This window comes from Pyxicephalus adspersus, chromosome 5 (genome assembly GCF_032062135.1).
Source record: "Pyxicephalus adspersus chromosome 5, UCB_Pads_2.0, whole genome shotgun sequence".
NCBI classification, from domain to species: domain Eukaryota; kingdom Metazoa; phylum Chordata; class Amphibia; order Anura; family Pyxicephalidae; genus Pyxicephalus; species Pyxicephalus adspersus.
In genome coordinates this window covers 38,199,793-38,220,761 of record NC_092862.1, presented here as the reverse complement: position 1 = coordinate 38,220,761, position 20,969 = coordinate 38,199,793, and the positions used below count along the sequence as shown (strand labels likewise).

General features: G+C 36.5%; 1 protein-coding gene across 2 annotated transcripts in view; it reads left to right on the top strand.

The window, feature by feature from the left end:
* Nucleotides 1-20,969, top strand: part of RGS20 (regulator of G protein signaling 20) — an 81,332-nt gene that overhangs the window by 40,583 nt on the left and 19,780 nt on the right. Inside the window, exon 1 of one of the 2 annotated variants that reach the window (XM_072411206.1) lies at nt 3,421-3,849. The exons of the other annotated variant lie outside the window; for it this stretch is intronic. Coding sequence (XP_072267307.1) covers nt 3,745-3,849 — 105 coding nt within the window. The 5' untranslated portion in view covers nt 3,421-3,744. Of the gene's footprint in view, nt 1-3,420; nt 3,850-20,969 lie in introns of those variants that run through there. 2 annotated transcript variants of the gene reach the window in all.

Sequence of the window (20,969 nt, the reverse complement as noted above, 5' to 3'; positions counted from 1 at the left end):
GGAGTTGACAGCCCTATTGATTTAGATGAATGGTAATATAAAAAGGGAAAGCCCTGAGGAACTTTGTACGGCCTGATGAAAATATGTTGCTATGGTGTATGTGATACAAATAAATACAAGGCAGTAATGAGTGGGTGCAGGTAATTATTATGTGTAAAGTGCGTGATAAAAGCAGTGACATTCACACTATATTTGTGTGAGAAATGAGTTGGGTGTCTGAGATGTGGAGGTTTCCTGGCACTGTCCAAGGTCCTGACTGTAAAGTTCCATACAGTATAATACATTAGTAGTACAACAATGAGGACAGGCTGCATGGCTCCACCAGCTATAGAACTACTCAGATGGCCATTTAAAAAAATAAGCAAAATATATATTTTTTTTCTTAATAGAGTGTGGAAAAGTTACACCATCTGTAGGGTTTCTATTCTTGTTGGTATCCCCGCTGGGAAGATTTTCCTTCAGTATTGCCCTGGGTGGCTATTGTCTATGGTACATACATTAATGGTAAAGTCATGGTTTTTAAATTGTGCCTAGAACGTTTCTTCAATTGGGAAATTAAGAAAGTATATTCTTTTTGCTCTGGGGGGATTTCATGTTACTTCTTCTTACATTCTGAGAAAGGAAATTTAGGCAAATCTAATTAGGATACAGAAACCAAAAATAACCACTTACCCCCAAAAGCAACCTTATAAATTGTTACTCTTCTATAATCTATCCTGAAACAAAGGATTTATCTATCTATATAAGTAAGCATAAGTATACAGAAAACAAACAAATAGAAGGACCCTGAATTTTACTGCTTTATGTGCATTATGAAAGTTTTCTTACAAACTGTTTATCACACAATTGCCTTGTAAATAAAATACTTGTTTTCTTTTTTTTTATCCTTTGTTTAATCCTTATGTTCTCATGTAGCCTCTTGTAGCCACTTCTAGTCTATGTTCAGGCCTGCATGATATTTTTTAAGATGGTCACCTATACATTGGACATGTGACTGATGAGGTTCAGGTGTCGGACTACCTTGGGTTTGGGGTGGATACTGCATGCTCGAGATTCTGGATTTGGCAGTAATACATTTTTAAAATCTAGATATAATGCATGGTCTTTTAACCATGGTCAACTATGGCCATCAGGGTTACAGAGGTCAGCATGGAAAGTTTTATTATGTGCCAGCTCCCTTACTTTAAAAGTCGGGGGGGTAAGTTTTGGTGCATTTTAAAACAGAATAAGAAAAAGCAAATGGAAACCTAACACACTGTGTAGGGAGATTAGTGGCAGTTAAGAAATTGTACTTAAATGCTGATTGCTATCTTAATACATGATGCTCAAATGCATTTCATCCATAGCAAACCTCCTCACTGCTTAATGGCTTTCCATGAGAGCCTTGGAAAGTAAGAGCAAGCAGCAAGCGTGTGTCCTCCCCCTCCTATACCAGACCAGGCTACATGCACTTCAACATTAGAGGGGTTTCCTCACAAGGAGGAAGTTTTGTAAAGGATTTTTGTCCCAATGTTGAGAGGCAAGGGCCTTGTTCCACATTCAATCCCAACAAAGGATGTTGGGATTTGTTTAGAGAGAGTTATATTGAAATCTGGAAGCCTGTTGGAAGCCAAAATAAAATACAAAATACATTTACATTATGTCCCCAGAAGATGCCCTGGCACAAGTTTACATACCAGAAAAAGACACGGGATTCTCTGTGCTATTTCCATGGCCAGCTGAATTTCATGAGAAAAAAGAAAACTAACTAAAAATAACTTTTATTTTTAAAGCTGGTAAGCATGTATTTATTTCAACAAAGTATTATTTTATGACATGTGTTCTGTCATCACTTGCATTAAATTCTTTCTGGAAATAGTGTGAATATCTAGTCTCCCCCTTACTAAAGGAGATTTCACCAATAAGCCCCCCATCAAGTCCCCTTATCTTTTTAGGGAGCCAGGAGAATATGTCTTTAGCTGTCAATATTTAGTTCCTTGAAAGTGGGCAGGCTTTGCTTGCAAGGACCCCCTTCCAAAGTTGAAAGGTGAGTGGCTTGTTTTGGGACAGGAAGAGGGTGGGGGTTACACACTCTCTGCACTTTGTTGCATGACCACACAGGTTACTTGCCTAGATAAAGATCTGATTGGAACTTTAGATTTACTCATTTTTTATAGTTTTCTTTTTCATATTGGTACATATCCCCAATTCCAGTCCCTAGCTCTTAGTTTTCCTTTTACCCCTAAAATGGCAAGATTCACCTCCTAAAGATTTTAGTTGGAAAGTCTAAATCTTTTCCTACCAAACCCATGTACATTCACTAATCCTTTGATAATGTCATCTCATAAAAAGAAGTGATTAAACATGAACTATCATGGCAAATATTAAAAATGTCTCTATGAACACATTAAAGCTTTCAAACTTTTACTATAATTGAGTTTACATATAAGCATTGTAATTTTATATTGTGTATCAATAAACCACAGCAGGTAAGAGGCTGCAGTTTTTTTTTAAAGCTGACCATTGATTGGCTATTAAGAGATTATAAATAACTTGTTTGTACAATGTTAATATCCTAAATGATAATATTTCTATACTAGAAGGTGTGCATATCAGTGAAGGCAATATTTTTGTATTGTTGGTTTACTTAGGTAAAAAAAGGTCAGCTGGTCAAAGTAACATTATCAATATGTAAATCTGATCTGTGCATATTGAATGTGATTTGAAATTCTTTCATCCCATTGTTTTTCAGATCCATTATTTCACATCACAGACATGAGCACTACAAATACAATAATAATAGGCAATGAACAATGTGAGGAAAACCCACATACCCCAGTCTCTGTTATCTGTGCAAGGTTTTTGCAAACTCCTTGGGGTTTTTGCATTTTGCCTGAAACAGTTAACAGATCCAAAATACTTGTTTTGATTTCCCCAGTAACCAGGGAACCCTGATTCCTGCTCTGGTGACACTAGAGGAAGTGACGTGAATGTTATTTATATATCAACTCAATTTTTGCTGCAGGAAAGATTGCAGAGCTGCTGTGCACAGACCTGGAGCAAGTCTTTTGTTAGGAGGAGATGCTTGATGTGCTGCCTATAGAAATAACATGGGCTGATGAGCCAGGGGAAGCCAGGCTGTGGTGTCACTGATTAACCCGTGCTGTGCCACAATCAGCAGCCCACTGTCATGCAATGCAATACATCTCTATGTATGTGAATATTAAATGAATGAGTGCATATGATAAACTAAGACTTAAGATTGCAATGGCTGTTGATCTAATAGGTGCAGGTATTATGATGGATGTATACTTGTACAAGATAAGGGATGGAGATCAGTGATCATGTGCTGTGTAATAAACACAAGTGTACACACACACACACACACACACACTGTGCACACCTTCCCAGGATACACACTGCTGTGATCTGACTGTAATGTCAAGGGACTTGGTGCTGAAGGAAGGCTGATCTCACACAGCAGCAGCCTTTTTAATCTCTCTCCTGGCATTCACGGTTCACTTCTCATTTACTCCAATCTAATCACTGACATCCCTATTGTGGGGCTTCTTCCAGCCACACTGGCTGCAGCAAAGCAACAATCAGCATCTGCCTTCCAAGTGAACAGGTTGGCAACCTGATCGTGTTTGATTTTTTTATTTTGATTTCTAATGACCATTGCTGATCGATCAGTGCTTATTATTTGGGATTGCTAACCATAACCCTAATAATAAGTCTGATAAAAAGAATATTGCTGGAAGACGCATGCGCATGGATGATGAGCAGCCAGCCCTGGGTGAGCAGCCCAGCTTCAACGGATGTGATCAAGGCAAAGATTTGCAGCTATCTCCCAGCATTGATGGTGAAATTGTAAGTATTCCGCCTTATTATACCGCATGCAATGTGCCCAGAGCAGACAGGGGCTGTCCTGCCTTGATTTACTATCACCATAAGGCATGATAAAACACAAGGATGGGTTATATTGCCTGGCAAACCACTGCTTGCATGAAGCTCCTTTCTACCCATCATTGGCAATGGGATCCATTTTTAGATGACTGATTATATAGGAGATGCATGTTTTCCTATGTTTTGCACATATTTGATCATGTTGTGGCATTGCTTTTATTCTATGTATCATATTTGCCAGTCCAGGCTTGGATTCTCTATCTATTGATATGTGTATTTTCAGCATAGCAGGTTGCTGTGTTTTGTTTTTTTTTGTTATATTATTATGTTGTTAGTTATGTTAACATATAATATTATGTTGCATTTAGGGAGATCCTAAATATGTGATTGCTACAATGTAATAATGATCAGAGCTTTGCACAAGCATCCAGTTTGCTTCATCCTCCCAGATGCCTCCATACAGCTGACATGCCTTACTTGTCCAAGTACAGACCTGCTTCATGCTTGCACTCATCAGCCTTGCCTCTGCTTCCTCTATATGCCTGATAGCATTCTGCCTTCAAATACATGGTATTAGATCTTTATTTGAGTTACAGGATATGTTATACAGGTACTCAACCTGTGGTCCTGCAGTTAGTGAATTACCAAGTGCCAATTTTAGGCAAGGTAGGGTTTGCCAGATTACATGTTTTTTTAACCAATGGATAGCTTGTGTATTGTGGATAATGGATAGATGTGTATTTTTTTTCCTAATAAATACTATATTAAATTTAGGGAACAAGCTGGCAGCAATGCCCAAAGGATCATTGACATTGATTGATACCATGTATTTATAACTTGACTGTGAGTCAGATTTAGACACTGCAGCATGGCACAGGATTAACCCCTTGTGTTGGGTAAGGTGAAGGGGTATAAAACGCACTGCAGTTGTAGCCTCGCTGTGAATCTTTCTTGTTGAATAAATAGCTGGATTGCAGTAGTGCAAATACTAAATTAAGGAAAATAAGTAGTGCATTTTTCTTTTGGCAAATACTAATCAATGAATAGATTTGGGTCCTACACACAATGAAAGATGTGATGGAATGTAACACCGCCTGTATGTATACATCCGTACATACATGTATTTATACAGAATGTAGATATGGAGAATGTATTTCATTCATTCTTGATTGTGTCATCTGGGTTCTGTTTAACCTGAGCTCAGATCAAAGAGCAGTTTGATCTCTCTGGAGTATTGTGTTCATGTGCTTCCAGAATGGAGGTCTGTATCATTGGGAAGCAGCTGATTACCTTAGTCACTTAATAATCCTAATGGAGACCCCTGTAACATGTAGTGACAAAAGGGAGAGAGAGGAGAATCCAGATCTATCTATCTATCTATCTATCTATCTATCTATCTATCTATCTATCTATCTATCTCTGTACTATTAGATTAGTATATAATTTGGCTGTACTGATTTGTAAATTATGCATTTTATAATCAAATATAAATTCTTTACAATCCATACAATCAATTTATGTAAGTTATGATTTTAGACTCTACAAAAAAATTGTTTGATCGGTCCTTTTAAAACCATTATGGAATTCATGGCATATTTGGATCTCTGCAGCCTTAAGGTTGACGTGTTCCATTCACTGAATTTGTGGCATTTGTGTCCAAGCCAATTACATGGTATGGCACTTCCCTAAATATTTCTTAAAATGTTTACGTTAATAAAAAGAACTACAGAGAGGTTTTTATTGTTGAAAGGCCTCTGTTATATACTGCACCTATTTATCACAAACAGGTAGATTTTATGAGTGGGTAGCAGATAAAAATGTCAGCCAGTGACCAGCATTCCACCAATGTACTAATATATACATAAATATTATGTTATAAAGCAATTGCGTACACATCTATGTATCCAGATACATATTGGCAAAATAAACTGATTATAGCATCCAATATACAGTCACATTAAAATGTTTTTAAATTTTCATTCTTAATCTTGAACTGTTCTATAAAAGAAATTACAGTTTATCATTTCATAAAGATTTATAAGGCATTAAGGCATTAAAAATTATATATTTAGATTGTATTAAGCTAGGGCTGCATGGGGCCTTTTTTACTATGGCAGATCTGGCCTGAGCTCTGATTTATTAAGAGTAAACACAGTGTACATGCGTGGGTTGGAGAAATGCATGAGCACACCAGACATGCTAGCATGCGTATGGTAATTCATAGATCAAGCATTCTTCCAGCCTTACATTTTAACAATATTTCACATAACAAGTTTTATGGTAAACACTATTTTCCTTAGTATTCTATTTGGACTTGCAATCATAAAATTTGAATATTGTATTTTTAAAAAAAAACAGGGAATCTGACATTACCTCAAACATTCCCTGGTGGAAATCAATTACTGCCATTGCAACACATGGACCTGAAAGATTCCTGTAAGGGAATGTTTCAGGAAATACCTGATTCCCAGATTTATAAATAGAGCCCTTACTGTTATTTTTAATTTTATGTGCTCTATGTTGATTAGAGTTTGACCTAAAAGAAATTTGCATACTTTTTAACAGCACGCAATAGTGCTTTAAATATAATATGTTTAAAAAAGGATAACTCTTTTTTTGCTACTTATATGTTCGTGTAATCATGCAATAACACATTTAATTTATAATGTAATGGATGTTTATTTTCCTTTGCATTATTGTACTGTAAACTTAAGAAAATATACAATAGGCGTTGCGCTTAACATTTGTATTTATGATTCTCCCTCTACCTGTATGCATGAATACACTCACAGATAGGCTGGCAGCCAACTGACTTTCCTGTAGTATGACCACTGTACATACGCCCAGCCTTGCTTTCAGGTTAAAGTTAGAAGGCAAGGAAGTTCTTTAATACATCCATGGGACAGTTTTCTGCTTTCTTGTATGCATGCAGGTATGAACAAAAATACACTCACAAACTGTATGAAAACCATTGTGCCATTAACATTTTTGGAGTGGGCAGCCAATGCTGAAATCAATTATGTGTAAAGGGACTTAAGAAGTGTTCTGTGATTTGTTTATGGACCATATTATCCTATTTATATCCCAATTTCTAAGATAGTTTTATTTTAAATTCCTGCTGAATGAAATCTTTTTTTCCAATTGTTTCAGCATGTTCCTATTTGTTATTGGTAAATAATCTAAAACGTTTTTTACAAAAAAGTTTATAAACATCCTGACCTGTGACCATTACAGCATGGCTGTTTTTCATTATGTGATATAAATTCAAAGAGAAGTTCAGAACCAGTTGTACTTCCTAAAGGTTTGAGGTGTCAGGTAATTAGACTGCAATGCAGTTGATTTACTATAGAAGCATAGGCTGCTTAGTAAAGTGAATGTTAAAAAGGTAAGTTTGAATCAAATCACTGCATAGTCCTAATTAAGTCCTAAAAGTGGGAGGACATTTGAGCAGTAATGCTGTTTTGGTAATGGTGACCACATTTTCTTGAAATCATTTTGGAACGCTAATCATGTGTGAAGATCTAAAAAAACAAAATATTTGTAATATATATTTGATAAAGTAACAAATAGCTTTGTGGTTTGTACTAAGTTCAGTAGGCATTCATTTAATTTAAGCTGGGTTTACATCCATGGGGTGGCAATTATTGCTGATGCATAGATGTGCAGTGTTCTGTGCTTTAGGGTTAGTCAGCCCATTCAAGCGATTAGCCATGGGCTGAATGGGCTACCTACTGCATAGGAAGGCATATGGCAAATACAGTACCGTGCATTGTACTGCAATGCATCCCAGTTCAGCTTTCATGTTACGTTGGGGTTTCATATGGAATGAATGGCACTACGGTGCACCAACATTTGTTACAAGCATTACTGTGCGGTGCTGTGCAGATGTGAATCTGGCTTTATTCTCTACTAGTTTAGTAAATCAATCCCATGTCTAGTATCTCACAGTAGCTACATTAATGTGGGAGAATGAGAATGTATTTATCACTAGTTAAATAAACTGAATGTAAGATTACAGGATTTTGTAATGCCTATTTCACTTCTGTAATGGCTGTAGCAAATCTAAAGCTGAACATTTAGGTATACATATAATTACTACCTAAATTACTGAAATAAATAAGAAAAATTAAAATCATATTTATGATTCTGTGTCCTGTAACATGCAATAGATGAAATCCTAAAACACAGGTTTACATGCTGGCAGACATATTTATTGAGTTAGTAACATGATGTCCAGCGTTAATGTGTTGTGCGATAGGGACAGAAGGCGGCTTGTTTGTGGGAGAGTGAATATCCACTGTGTGCAGCTGGGTTGGGACTTTTTTTTATAATCAGTTCCTAAAATATGAAATAATCTGAGGTTTCAAGCAAATCATCTTGTGAAAGAGTGTATTAAATCATGAGTCACTTATCACAGTGTGAGTCAATCTCCTGCTTTGATGGTTTAAATTCCCTCAAGTGTCAGCTAAAACTTATACAAAATCCAATGTGAGTCAGAGGTGAATTTTAGGAAGCTGCTACTTAGAAAAACTTGAGTATTAGTCACTTGGAATGTGGTTCATTTTGTGAGTCAGGAGGCAATATACTGCAGTAAACAACATGAGTCAGGTACGAGTACAGTAGTGTCACTTGGCGGATCCATTCATAATGCTTGTAATGACACTTGTCAGTGATAGTTGTGAACACCCAAGGGTAAAAAAAACAATAAATATTCAATAATGTCTGCTGTACTTTTACATTGTACACAGCTATTTCTGAGGTCTGGAAAAACACCTTTTTCCTATGTTATAGAGAAGAGAAGGGCAGGCGTTTAGTAGCCGTTGTATGGTGACAAGGCTATGCTTCCATAGATACAATGAGTATTGTTACCCTAGTAAAAAGTATTAGTGGCAGGACCATCAGTTAGAAAACAAAATAAAACTAGTCATTTAGAGTTGCTCTTTTAACATCATATTAATGTGTCATTTACAGACAACAAACTCATTCTCTGTATGTGTCATAAGCATATGTCTTCTTCTTCCTCAACTCTTTTTCTTTATGGTGAGACTCTATCTGCTAACCAGATGCTTCTTGGGGAAATGAATGATGTAAGAATGCTTACTCAAAACAAGAATGGAATATATCTTCATCACAGTTACAGCCTCTCATATGCAATTCATAATTTATATGTATGCATTCATATTTGTGTATAACATATTGACCACCACTAGGTTCTGATCCACTAATCCTAGAAATTTCCAGTATAGCAAATAAAATAAAAAATCTATACTGAAACTTAATAAAATAAGCCAGTATTGTGGAAGAGCATTCTCTTTGGTTCCTTCATTAATATGGTCTTGGTGGTTCCCATGTCTAGTTTTCCCACCTGACATCACATCACTGATGTCTGCAGCCGGAGCCCTGTAGCAAGATTTATATTCAACTTGATGTATACTTTGGAGCAATAATAAGGCAATAAAATATCAACATCCACTTTGGTCAGTACATTAGCATTCTCTGCTAGATCAGTTCCAGTGGTTCAAATCTCTTGGTGCAAGAAGCAAAGCCTCAAAAGATCAAAAGGTTTCAGCTGTCACCATGGTTGTATCTTGTGAGCTTGTTCCCAAAAACTCCTTCATAGATTTTTCTGCCTGTTTAAAAGAGAGAGTGGGTCTAATTTTATAAAGAACATGCATAGCTACCGGTGCTCTAATCATGCATATAAGGCCTATTGATGTGTATAAAGAGGGGTATTTTTCTGTTCGTGTTTACATCTGAATGGGTAAAATTCAACCAGTCGCCTGCATTAAGGATCAGGAAATGGTGTTTGGAATAAAGATTCCTATGATAAAAACTTATACATGTTTTGCCTATCATAGCATGAGGACTTTTGAGCCATATGGCATAGAGCATGACCATTCGCTTAGTGACCTGGTCACAGTACTTTTTATTCATTTTAGTTTATTTCATATAGTAATGTTGATGTGCCCAATCTGTATTGTTCATTATAGGAACAAAAGGCAGAAAAAACAGCATTACTTGGACGTTCCGTGCAATGGAAAACGACCACACACTGTATATTGATCATTTTCAAAAAATCAGCTAGATAGGTCCAAGGTTTAGGATCACTGCAGATCCTGACTTCTCCAGCAGCCCTCCTTCTGTTATACTGCATTATGTGTCTACCTAGCCATGCAGCGTAGACAGAAAAAAAAATAGCTAGAAGCAGAAGGAACAATTTATTTGGCAAACTGAGACACTTTGTGTCTGCTTCTTCAACTAAAACAACTCCAGCAATTTTTTTAATTGTGTTATAGTTCTACTTTATTGTAGGGAATTAGGTCATTGGCTAATTTAGGGAGCAAGCTGCTAACGCTAAGAAAAGTAATTTTTTTTATTCATAACAAAAGGATTTTACTAAAGTCATAATATCAAAAATTAAAAAGAATGCAATTTACAATGAATGCAAAAAATAATATAAAATAACTCATCTTAAACTTAAGTCCCTTAATAAAATGTATGCTAGTATAAATTTATTAGTTTTGGTTTTTGGATTTTGCACATTGCTTAATCCATGTATGAGAATGTATCATGGGTAGTGGTAATAATGGAAGAAGCTGCTATAGTCCTGTGACAACAAAAGACTTTTCCTAGACTAACAGAGCACTGCAGGTCTGGAACACCTAACTAAGACTCACAGCTGCCACTCACCATCACATGGCATCACACTCACAGGTGCAAAATCTATTTTCTGACAGTTGTTCAACTTTTGCAAATCTATGTTTTTATTTTTTTCTCATGAAACATTACCTGTCATCTCAAATGCTTTCAAAATCTTCTGTTCTCAATAGACACCTCAATACAATAGACCTACTTACAATACACCACAGGATTACCAATATACCATAGAATTATCATACATGTAGTAAATTTGCCTTATGAAATCAGTAAATGATGTGCATTAATAATATAGATAGATAGATAGATAGATACACAAAAACACACATAATGTATGCATATAAAAATAAAGCTTTGATAAATACCTTAATTTACCTTTATATTAGCTTCTTCAAATCCCCTAAACATCAGGTCTCAGACGAGAAGTGAAGCAGTTCACCTGCAGTGTTGTGAATGTAACCAAAAGAGAGAACAAGAATGTGATGACCTGCGGCTCCTTCATTGTCCAGTCAGCAGGTTGGCAGGCTAAGAGCCGGTGGAGCTCTGGGGCAGGCAAACCTCCTGAGCCTCCATTTTTATTCTGTTCCAACACAGTGGAAAATGCCATGTCCAATTTCTCACTAGCAGGTCATCACACCTACCACTACCTTCATAATACTTGTGTCCATAAAGCATTAACTGGTGCTGTAATAACCTCTAGAAATCCAGTAGACATTGACCCTGTAAACTGCAGATGATGTGTGCAATTGTTTTCATTTCCAACAAAATCTACAATATTGACTTCTGCTGCCATTTTGTTTATTGGATGTCAACAAGATGATTTTGGTATCACTGTGGTCTAGACCTCCCACATAGGTGCTGGGCCCTTCCTTTAGCTTTAGGGTTACTCTTTAGTGTGTGTTTTCTACTTATTAAGCTCCTTGGATGAGTAGCAAAACATCCTCAACAATACTGAACAATACTGAACAAATTTACATGACTGACTAATAACTACTGCTTCTTGCCTAAACTAAGTTCCCTCCTTGATTCTCTTGATGTAGGGATCTGGAAAGCTAGGCTTCTCCATGCTGCCCTGTATGCCCTGTCATTCAGCAGGTCAGATGGGTTTTTATCATCCAACCCCCCCTAAAAAGCACAGCAATCGTAAATTGCTGAGATCAACTGTGTTGGTCTTCTGTCACTCCAACCCATTGGCTGCTGTACTTCACCATGCCAGGATGATAGTTGTTCATCAAAATCATGCTTTTGCTACTTGCCAGTTTTCTTTCCCTTTATCTCTGCCTATATGGTAGCACCCTAAATCTGTATTTGAAAAATAAAGGCTTTTTGAAAGTATTATTAAACAAGGTAATTAACTTATAAACATTTAAATTAAAGCTATACCAAGAAACAAATTCATCACAAATGAGACTTTTAAGGTGTGAAAATGGTAACAATTTTTTATATTAATATATTATTTGAAAAAAATGTTTTAAATATTAGAAATAATTCAGTGTGACTTCCTAACCATTTTCACACCTTAAAAGTTCAATTTGTTCTGGATTTGTTTCATGATTAACTAATTGAGGATGTGGTGTACACTTAATACACTTCATTCTTTTCTGTTTAGAAATGTATTTAAAACGATAACAATTTATTTTAGGCCACTACAAACTGATAGTGTTGGTTACAGATAATGCCACTTTGTGGTCGTAATGCCTTCCTGAATGCGTTTATCCATGTGCCAGAAGGATGCACCTTTTTGGCAATTATGTGACCATATAATGCTGTGAATAGGGAAATGATCATTGATATATAAGAACACATTATTTAAAGAGTGTACCTTCTTTGCCATTATATGTTCATGCACCTGATTTTTTAAAACGTAATGATTCCCATATAATGGCTTCCCAAAGGTGACTTTCTCACGATGTTCACAATGTGGTGGTTGGCATTCTGGCTTTGAGAGCAATATATACTAGCTTTATTCCTTCTCTGAAACTAGAAACATAAATTAAAAATATTATACAATCAGGTAAACATATTTATGTGTTGGTATTCTTTTAACCAGCAGTTGAGTTTGGGGAATTAAATATAACTAAATTGATTTAAAAAAAATAATCGGCCTCTACTTCTGACTTTGCAGCTGCATACTACTTTATAACACATTGCACTGGTTCACCGAGATTTCCAACAGTAGTAATGTTTGACCTCCCACAAAAGATTTTTGCACTTGCATCTTGTCACTTCTGTTCATTGACTGTGCCTTCTTCCCTAATGATTGGTGAAAGCAGAATTAAATTTCATGGGAAGTGAACAGTAAAGGTTGCTGATGTCTCAACAAAGCTAATATGTTTACAGAGCTATAAATAAACATAGCTTGTATGTGTTGTATTCAACTTGTGCTTGTCAATGTATATTGGGACATTTGTTAGGAGAGTGTGCTCATAACCGAGCGCTAGGTTAGGTGGACATGCTAATTGCACAATATTTATAGCATGCTGCATCATGGCACAGGAGAGCTTTATTTGTCACCATAGAGAAATAGATGTAATAGAGGCTATCACCAAATGGAGATGTGATATGTAACACTGTTTACACCTGTTTATTTTGTATTTGTCATCTTATTATTATACAGTATTTATATAACGCCAACATATTACGCAGTGCATTACAAAGTCCATAGTCATGTCAGTAGCTGTCCCTCAATGGGGCTCACAATGTCCCTACGTTAGTCATATGTCTTAATATATATGTTTATTAAGGTCAAATTTGGGAAGAGGGAAGCCAATTAACCTAACTAATTGTTTTTAGAATGTGGGTGGAAACTGGAGTACCCAGAAGAAACACAAACTCCCACGCAGATAGTTTCCTAGCCAAGATTTGAATCTTTGAGCCACCATGCTGCCATATCATTATTCCATTTGATTTTATTTTAGTAAGTTCTTACCAGTTTGTATTGTATTCAGTTATATCAAACTTTCCTTCTATAAATGCAAGTTTAAGTTGTATTGTAATTGACTTTGTGAATAAGTAAAAAAAAAAAATAGCAGGGTTTGTGTGCATTGGATTTTGTACACTTTAGAACTGCCCTGCTCCTCATACAAGTCAATGGGAATGCAAAGTAGCATAAACTAGCTTGATTCATAGAAGCAGGTCAGAACGAACTCAAAAGTTTCTTGTATCGATCCTAAATGCAGGCTGAGTGCACCGAAAAGCATTATGTATTACTAATACTCATCTACACAAATCTTTGCTCGTTGTTCAGACTATAGAGTCTTTTACTAAACACACGTGTATTGTAAAGCACTGCATTCGGCAGTTCATTCATTTTGGCAGCCTATTCATTCATTTGAAAAGGTTTCTGAACATAGTATATTGTACACAAATATAGTGCATTATTCATATTTATAGTAAACCACAAAAAAGCAATACAAGCTTGTTGCACGGCAGTTCACTGCTAATGTTCATTTCAGGGTGCTCATCTTACCAGCGTCCAGTCGTTGCTCCTGCCTTTACCATACTTTAGTGATAATCCGGTATTCCAGGAATGGGGAAGCATGTGACCATCTCCCATGTAACAGCGCTTGTAGCAGCAAATTTATAGGCCTAGGTATTGTCACATAAGCAGGGAAAATATAAAAATAAAATAAATGCTGCTGGGGGCGCTCCAAGTGTTGGCAAATAATAGTTGGGAGGGGTCCCAACCTGAAACTGGAGATTAAAGTGATAACTGCCATTCTTGTAAAGTTTGTAACAGGTGTGGAGGCCTGGGAAATCAAACATAGCAGGCTTAAGTGTCTAAGCTGTTAGTTTAAACCCCCGTATAAATGCTCAATATTTGTCACTGGAAAGTTTTGTTAATGGCAGTTCCTAGTGACAGTGGCAGTTCCTAGCCTATTATGAATGATTAAGTGGGGAGGATGAAGGGGAGGCAGCTCGCTGCATCCTCCCCCTTACAAAACAGCCCCCATTGTACTGGTCAGCATGGCGAATCATTAAACGATGTGGATGGACAGCTCTAAAGACACTAGATTGTATTATTTAGATCATGGATGTTCACCTCAAGCAGTAAAAATCCCCAGCATATAAAAAAATAGTAGATTTGTGTTGAAGCTGAACTCTAGGTAGTTTTACAATACACAGAATAATGCAGCTCTGGGATTGTTATATCTTTAATTCTGTTTTCAATATACAAGTAGTGGATGGGTTTCCTCCCCTAATGCACTAGGCCGCAGTGGGAAGATCAACTCAAAGCTTCATTATGCAGTGTGACTTTTATAAGCTATGTTATCTTGATATCCAGCAACAGAGACTGCAGTTGCAGTGGTTACTGTATGTTCTACATAACATAATAACTAATATGTTTATTATAGCACTTCAGCCACCCAGAAAATGGAAGAAGATAGGAGACCATTTTCTTCTATTAAATGCCAAGCAATGGAACACTTGTCAAGATCAGCAGCACTATATATATATATTAGTTTGTGAAAGTTTAACAATATTTAAAAGAAAACCCTAAATACTCTGATACACTGGAGTCTTCTCCTTAGTTATTTAACATTCTTTTCCAAGTCCATCTACTCTCCTGTTCTCTCCATTCGGCTTATCAGAGACATCTCATTGTGCTGTGACATAACTTCTAACTGTATATCTTCATTTTCTGACAAATTCTTTGAGATCTTCTAGTGGAGTGTTCCTCTAGGCTCCCCTAGGCATTTTAACTCTTCCCTCAGATGTGTATTAGCTGCATTGTAGATTTATTCATGCATGAAACTTTCTATATATTACAATATATGACTGGCCCTTCCTCCATGTTGAGATCAGTTGGGCTATTTGTGTAATTATGTTGTAAGCATTGCAAGCGCTGTTTTCATAGCATATTGTGGTTTCTTATTATACAGAACCAATGTTTAAAATATTGACAATTACTTATAGCCTAATAGAAACAAAAGATACTATTATTTACTGATTACTGAAATGACCTGGATATTGCTATCATTTAATATATTAATTTTCCACATAGATGTTGCCACAGCTTCCTGTTTTCAGAAAGCTATGTACAGCACTGGTCTGGTCCTTTCCAACAGCCACAGTCTGGAAAGGTTATTTTTAAAAAATAAGGATGGAGGTGAGGGAAAAAAAAGGCAATAATAAGGCAGAATAAACTTCAGCTTTAAACTCCATGCAGTTATTCCCAACACTACTGAATCCTGTAATCTACTGCACAGCAGCAAAAAAGCATTCCTTAACACTTGGCTTAGCAGGACCCTACACAATGTTGTCTGTTATTATGCTTACAGCTAGAGATTGCATATTAATAACCTGATCTATGTTTTACTGATTGTATATTGACTAAAGAGGTATATAAGATATGGTTGGGCAGTGTTGTGGTGCAGGATAGAGGAAAGGTTCAGGACCTGGCGGTGTTGCTTGCCAGCAGTGGCTGAATCACATCAATTACAAATCCATAGGCAGGTAAAACAGTTCACATAAATCTATTTATATTGTGTAGTTTGCCTGGAGTTCAGCTCCAAATACAATTTTAAGACTGTTTGATGGCCACTTGAATGTAATGTACATTAGTGCCATAAATAACAGGAATTGTCTGTGCTATTAATGGATACAATTACCAGTAATGGTACATAATGTCAGGTTTTCTGATTGTAAGCTGCTGCAGGACCTGCACACCAAAGGCTACAATTTGCAATTCCGTTCTCTGCAGCAGATGGTGAGTTTATAATTGTTGTTATTCGAAGAAGGCAAATGAAGTCAAAGACCACTTGATTTCTAGTTGCAGGTCTAAAACTTAAAAAAAATTATTTGACAAAGCAAAGTAACGTAAGTTTGGTTATTTTAAAGTTTTTGAAAAACAAGCAGATATGTCTTCAGAAAAATTTGTCAAAATATTGGGAGGAAATAATTATGACTTGGTCATGTATGGTCATCTACAGAAATTTCATAGGAACCTGCTTCGGCATCCAGCAGTCCTGTAGAGTTCCTGACAGCTAGCAAAATGGCAGCTGCTTGGTCACTCTCACATTTACCAGCTGGCAGTGGTACTTTTACTGCCACCAAGCTACATGTAGCGTCTCCCTGGAGAAAGCGGTTCACTGGCACGAGTAGGCTGTAAAAAAAATCCAACCTCATGGCCAATGTGATCATAGCCTTAGAGTGGTATAGGACTAGTTACTATTTGTATCAATGTGTCCTCATTGTGACAGCTCTTTAAAACCCTGGGGCAAAATAATTTTGCCAGAATGTCCTTTCGGTGCATCAAATATAAATTGTTATGAATAAACTATTTCAATGGTGGCTCAGAGGACACTATCTGTATCCTAGGAACATTGGTTAAATTCCAAAAACATGCAGTTAGGGTTATTGGCTTCCCCTCAAAATTGACCTTATTAAATTATTATTAAATTATTGTGTATTAAAGACATATGACTATGGTAGGGACATTAGATTGTGAGCCCCTTTGAGGGACAGTTAGTCACATGACTATGGACTTTGTACAGAGCTGTGTAATATGTTGGGGCTATATAAACACTAATTATTCTTAATAATTCATGCAGCTTTCAATTACAAATGGCTCATCAATTTAAATCATAGCACATATCTACAGCTCAACAGTGGTAAGTTAATTTTATCTCTTTGATCTTTTGGTAGTTGAAGGTAACGTACAGTTCTAGATAATACCTTCATATCATATCATTTATGTGTTCATCAGCCAGCAAGAATGTGAGTTTTTAAGATTAGAGAGGAAGTTTTGTTTCATAGCTAAGACTATGGCTAAAGCTGTGTCTTCCAACATGCACCCAGCATTAATGCCATCCAACCAGTTTGATGCTAGATTATTTGTCACAGTACAATTGATCACAAAAATATACATGTTCTACTAGGTGTTCCAATAAATTTCCTTTAGGTAAATTGACTCCCACATTCTTTTTAATGATTTCTTTAGTAATAAAACAATCTAGGTGCCTACAGTAAGTATTGCTATACCAGCTGTTTAAAGATTTCCAGTTAGTACAGATAATTTTCTCTCTCTTGTATTTTTGCTGAAATTAATTCTACTGTTGGGAATTAATAAACGTTATAAATGATTAAATCAAACAGCAGTAAGCTGCTTTTGTCCATGAAAATAACTTTTATCCCAGATCTTTGCATTCAGCTTTATCTAAAAGTTTAAAGACAATGTTTTATAATCTGCATGTAATAGAGCTTGAGACCAGTTTAATTCCTTTGCTTTAAATATTAGATACTGAATTGTGGTATGTGCAGTGCGACATAATAATAATAAACAGAAATATACTTGATATGAACCTGGCATATGTGTTAACGATTTATAATAATCCAGTGACTACAACAATCATAATGGACATTGACCCTCCTGGAAAAGTGGGTCACAAATGCTGGCTACCAGCCAATCTGCATGAACAGAATAACATATGAAGCACAGGGAATAAAGGAAATTATTTTATGGTTATTTCAGTTGGGGCTAATCTAAAAACCTAAAGTGCACAGAAGGTGTTACAACCAGCAACCAGTCAGATTTCCTGCTATTATTTTATCAAAAACTGATCCACTAATAAGATTGGTTGTTGAGGGCAACATCTTAGTTTTTAATTAATTAATCACATTTTTTATATCACATCCAGTTCTCTTCAACAGGTGCAATCAGGTCCCCCTAAGGGTAACAAAAACTAGGGACCAGATACTTTGAAATTTGAGGTCCATTATTACTTAAACCAGCTTTAATTTCATTGCACTGATTGTATTATATACAAAGAGTTGTAGAATCAAATTTTAATAAGGCTTTGCTTGCTTCAGAGTCCTCATTTACATGAATTGCTAAGTACATTGGGCCTGATTTTCCAAAGCTTACCAAGACTAAAGAAGCTAGACTATCATGGGTGAACTTGGGCGATCCAGCAAATGGATTTAGTCCAGGATTGAAAACATTTGGCAACCAATATCAAATGATTTTAAGTAATCCAGTCCAGATTTGATGGATCATCCAGGTTCACCCAAAGTAGAACCGAATTGTCAAAGTAGAACTGAACTGTACCCTAAATATTCTAGCTTTCATCTAAAAAATTGCAGTACACTTCTTGGTATGTGGGTGTGCCTAGGCACTCCTGTGCCTACAGCTGCTTATCTGTATAGTATATCCACAATGGTTGACCTGAAGTCCCAGACAGAAGTCAGATCATCATCAAGAGGGGAGTGGGGAGGACCGGGCAGTGGTACCCCTCTATAGAAAGGCACAGCTGTTCCCAATTAGTCGTTTATGAAAGGCATTGGAGGACCACTGTACACACGCCGGATTTTGGGCTTGACTGTTCGTGTGATTCATGTGTATAAAGCTGACAACTATAGAACTTGACAAAGACACCAGCTGAGCACACAAACAAGTGTTCTTTCACTCAATTTCAGGAAACTACCTAAATTTGCAGGAAACCAGAAATATATTGTAAACTTGGGACAGTTCCACAAATCATGTTCTCGGAACAGTAGTGATGTCACGACTGTTCTAATTGCTATTCTCATTGATGGAGGCTCTGGCATAAGGAAGCAAAGTCCTGTCTTCAGCAAGGTAACCATTCCTACACAGACTATCTATTGTGTATCAGTAATTGGAAAACCTACAGGTAAAACGGGTAACTAGTCCTTTGCCCTTTTGCCAGCCCCCTTTTGGCTACAGCTGGCAGAATTCTCTTCCTCTTTTAAAAGCGAAACAATTGATTAATTTGTAACAGAAGCTGTCTCCAATGTTGCTAAGCCCTTTAGACATCTCACCATTAGATATGCCAAATAAATCTTCCAGCTGTTCCTCTCCGTTCCCTAAAACAGTAGTAAAACAGAAAACGTGAAGGAATCTGCCTATTTGGTACCCAACAAGCCCTAAATCTTCTTCTCTCTGTCCTAACATATACTTGCTTCTATTTGGGGGGATTTTCTTCTTTCAGGCCTGTCTGTGGGGACATTTTCTGAAACTTCCTGTTACATCCAAGTGAATATAAATCTCCCAAATGATAACACAGACAACAATAAAATGCTAACAGAGTGTGTAACCTTCCCAAAAATAAATATACAAATGTGCACATTATGGCTCACTCTCTTCACCGTGGCTGCTTGTGATCTAACTCTGATGAATGTGAATAGAGGTTGCTTTGCTTTACCACAATTTTACTCCAAGCTGTGAAAGTGCAACTCAATATATTCTAAAAGCAAAACTAAAGTTCTACCGCTTAAAATTTGGCAGGCAGAATTTATATTGCAGAAGGGACAGGTGACATCACTTATGGAATAAAACATACTAGTTTGCTATTCACAGTCTTCTTATCTAAATACACTGAGCTGCACATACATAGTGCAGGATCCCGGGATATGTCAGGTACCCCAGCATGGCCTGGGGTTGGCAGGACTGAATAAACTCCTTCATGTATGCATGTGAATTACATGATCCTAGCCTGAACACCTAAAAATAGGAATAGGGGAAGATGATAAAGTTGGGGCAAGGACATGAGAGTGAAAATAAAAAATTGCTGATAGGCAGTTGTGTCATTTTATTGCAGAAGGGACATATCTTGTAATAAAGAGCCTGCTTGGTTGCAGTTATTAATGCTTTAAGTAAAAAAAAGTCTGATAGGCAGAAGTGCTTTTGATAGAATAGACTTAAATCTTGTTTTTCCTAACAACTCCTACTTGTTGGCAATTAAAAGGTTTTTAATTCAACTTTAAAGTGACAATTAACTCATTGGTGTGTGTGATCTTTTCTCTTATTTGGCAAGCATACATAGCTTATTTGCCAATTATACGCCTGTTTTCCTTAGCACCTTTTAGTGGTTAGGGTGCTAAGAATCGTTGCAGATTCTTCTGGGTCCACCGTGGTCCTCTTTAACCATTGAGTGGCCACTAATGATGTAACAATGGGCCTCATTTTTTAAAGCTCTCTAAGGCTGGAGAGGATACATATTCATCAGTGAAGCTGGATAATCCAGCAAACTTGGAATGGATTTGGTCCAGGGTTCAAAGCATTTGCTTGAAAATAGCAGATGACTTTGAAGAAATTAATTCCAGGTTTCCTGGATCACCCAGTTTAACTGATAAAAGTGTATCCTCTCCAGCCTTGGAGCGCTTTATTAAATCAGGCCTATTGTCTCAGTTTTATAGGTCTACCGAGAATAGAGCCAGGCTCTACATTGATGGTCCATGCACTGTGCAATGTAAAAAAAAAGCCACCAGAAGCTGTCTCCTTTTAGTGATTTTTTTGGTGATTTCCACTTTATACATTTGTTATTTTAGTAAAAATTATTCTTGTTTGTTGTTATAATTGATGTTATTTTGTTCCTATGGTCATATTTCTGCTTCTAATCCTAAAAAATAATTTCTCATTTGGTAAAACTAATATGCAATAAAGAATATATTGTTCATCAGCAGAT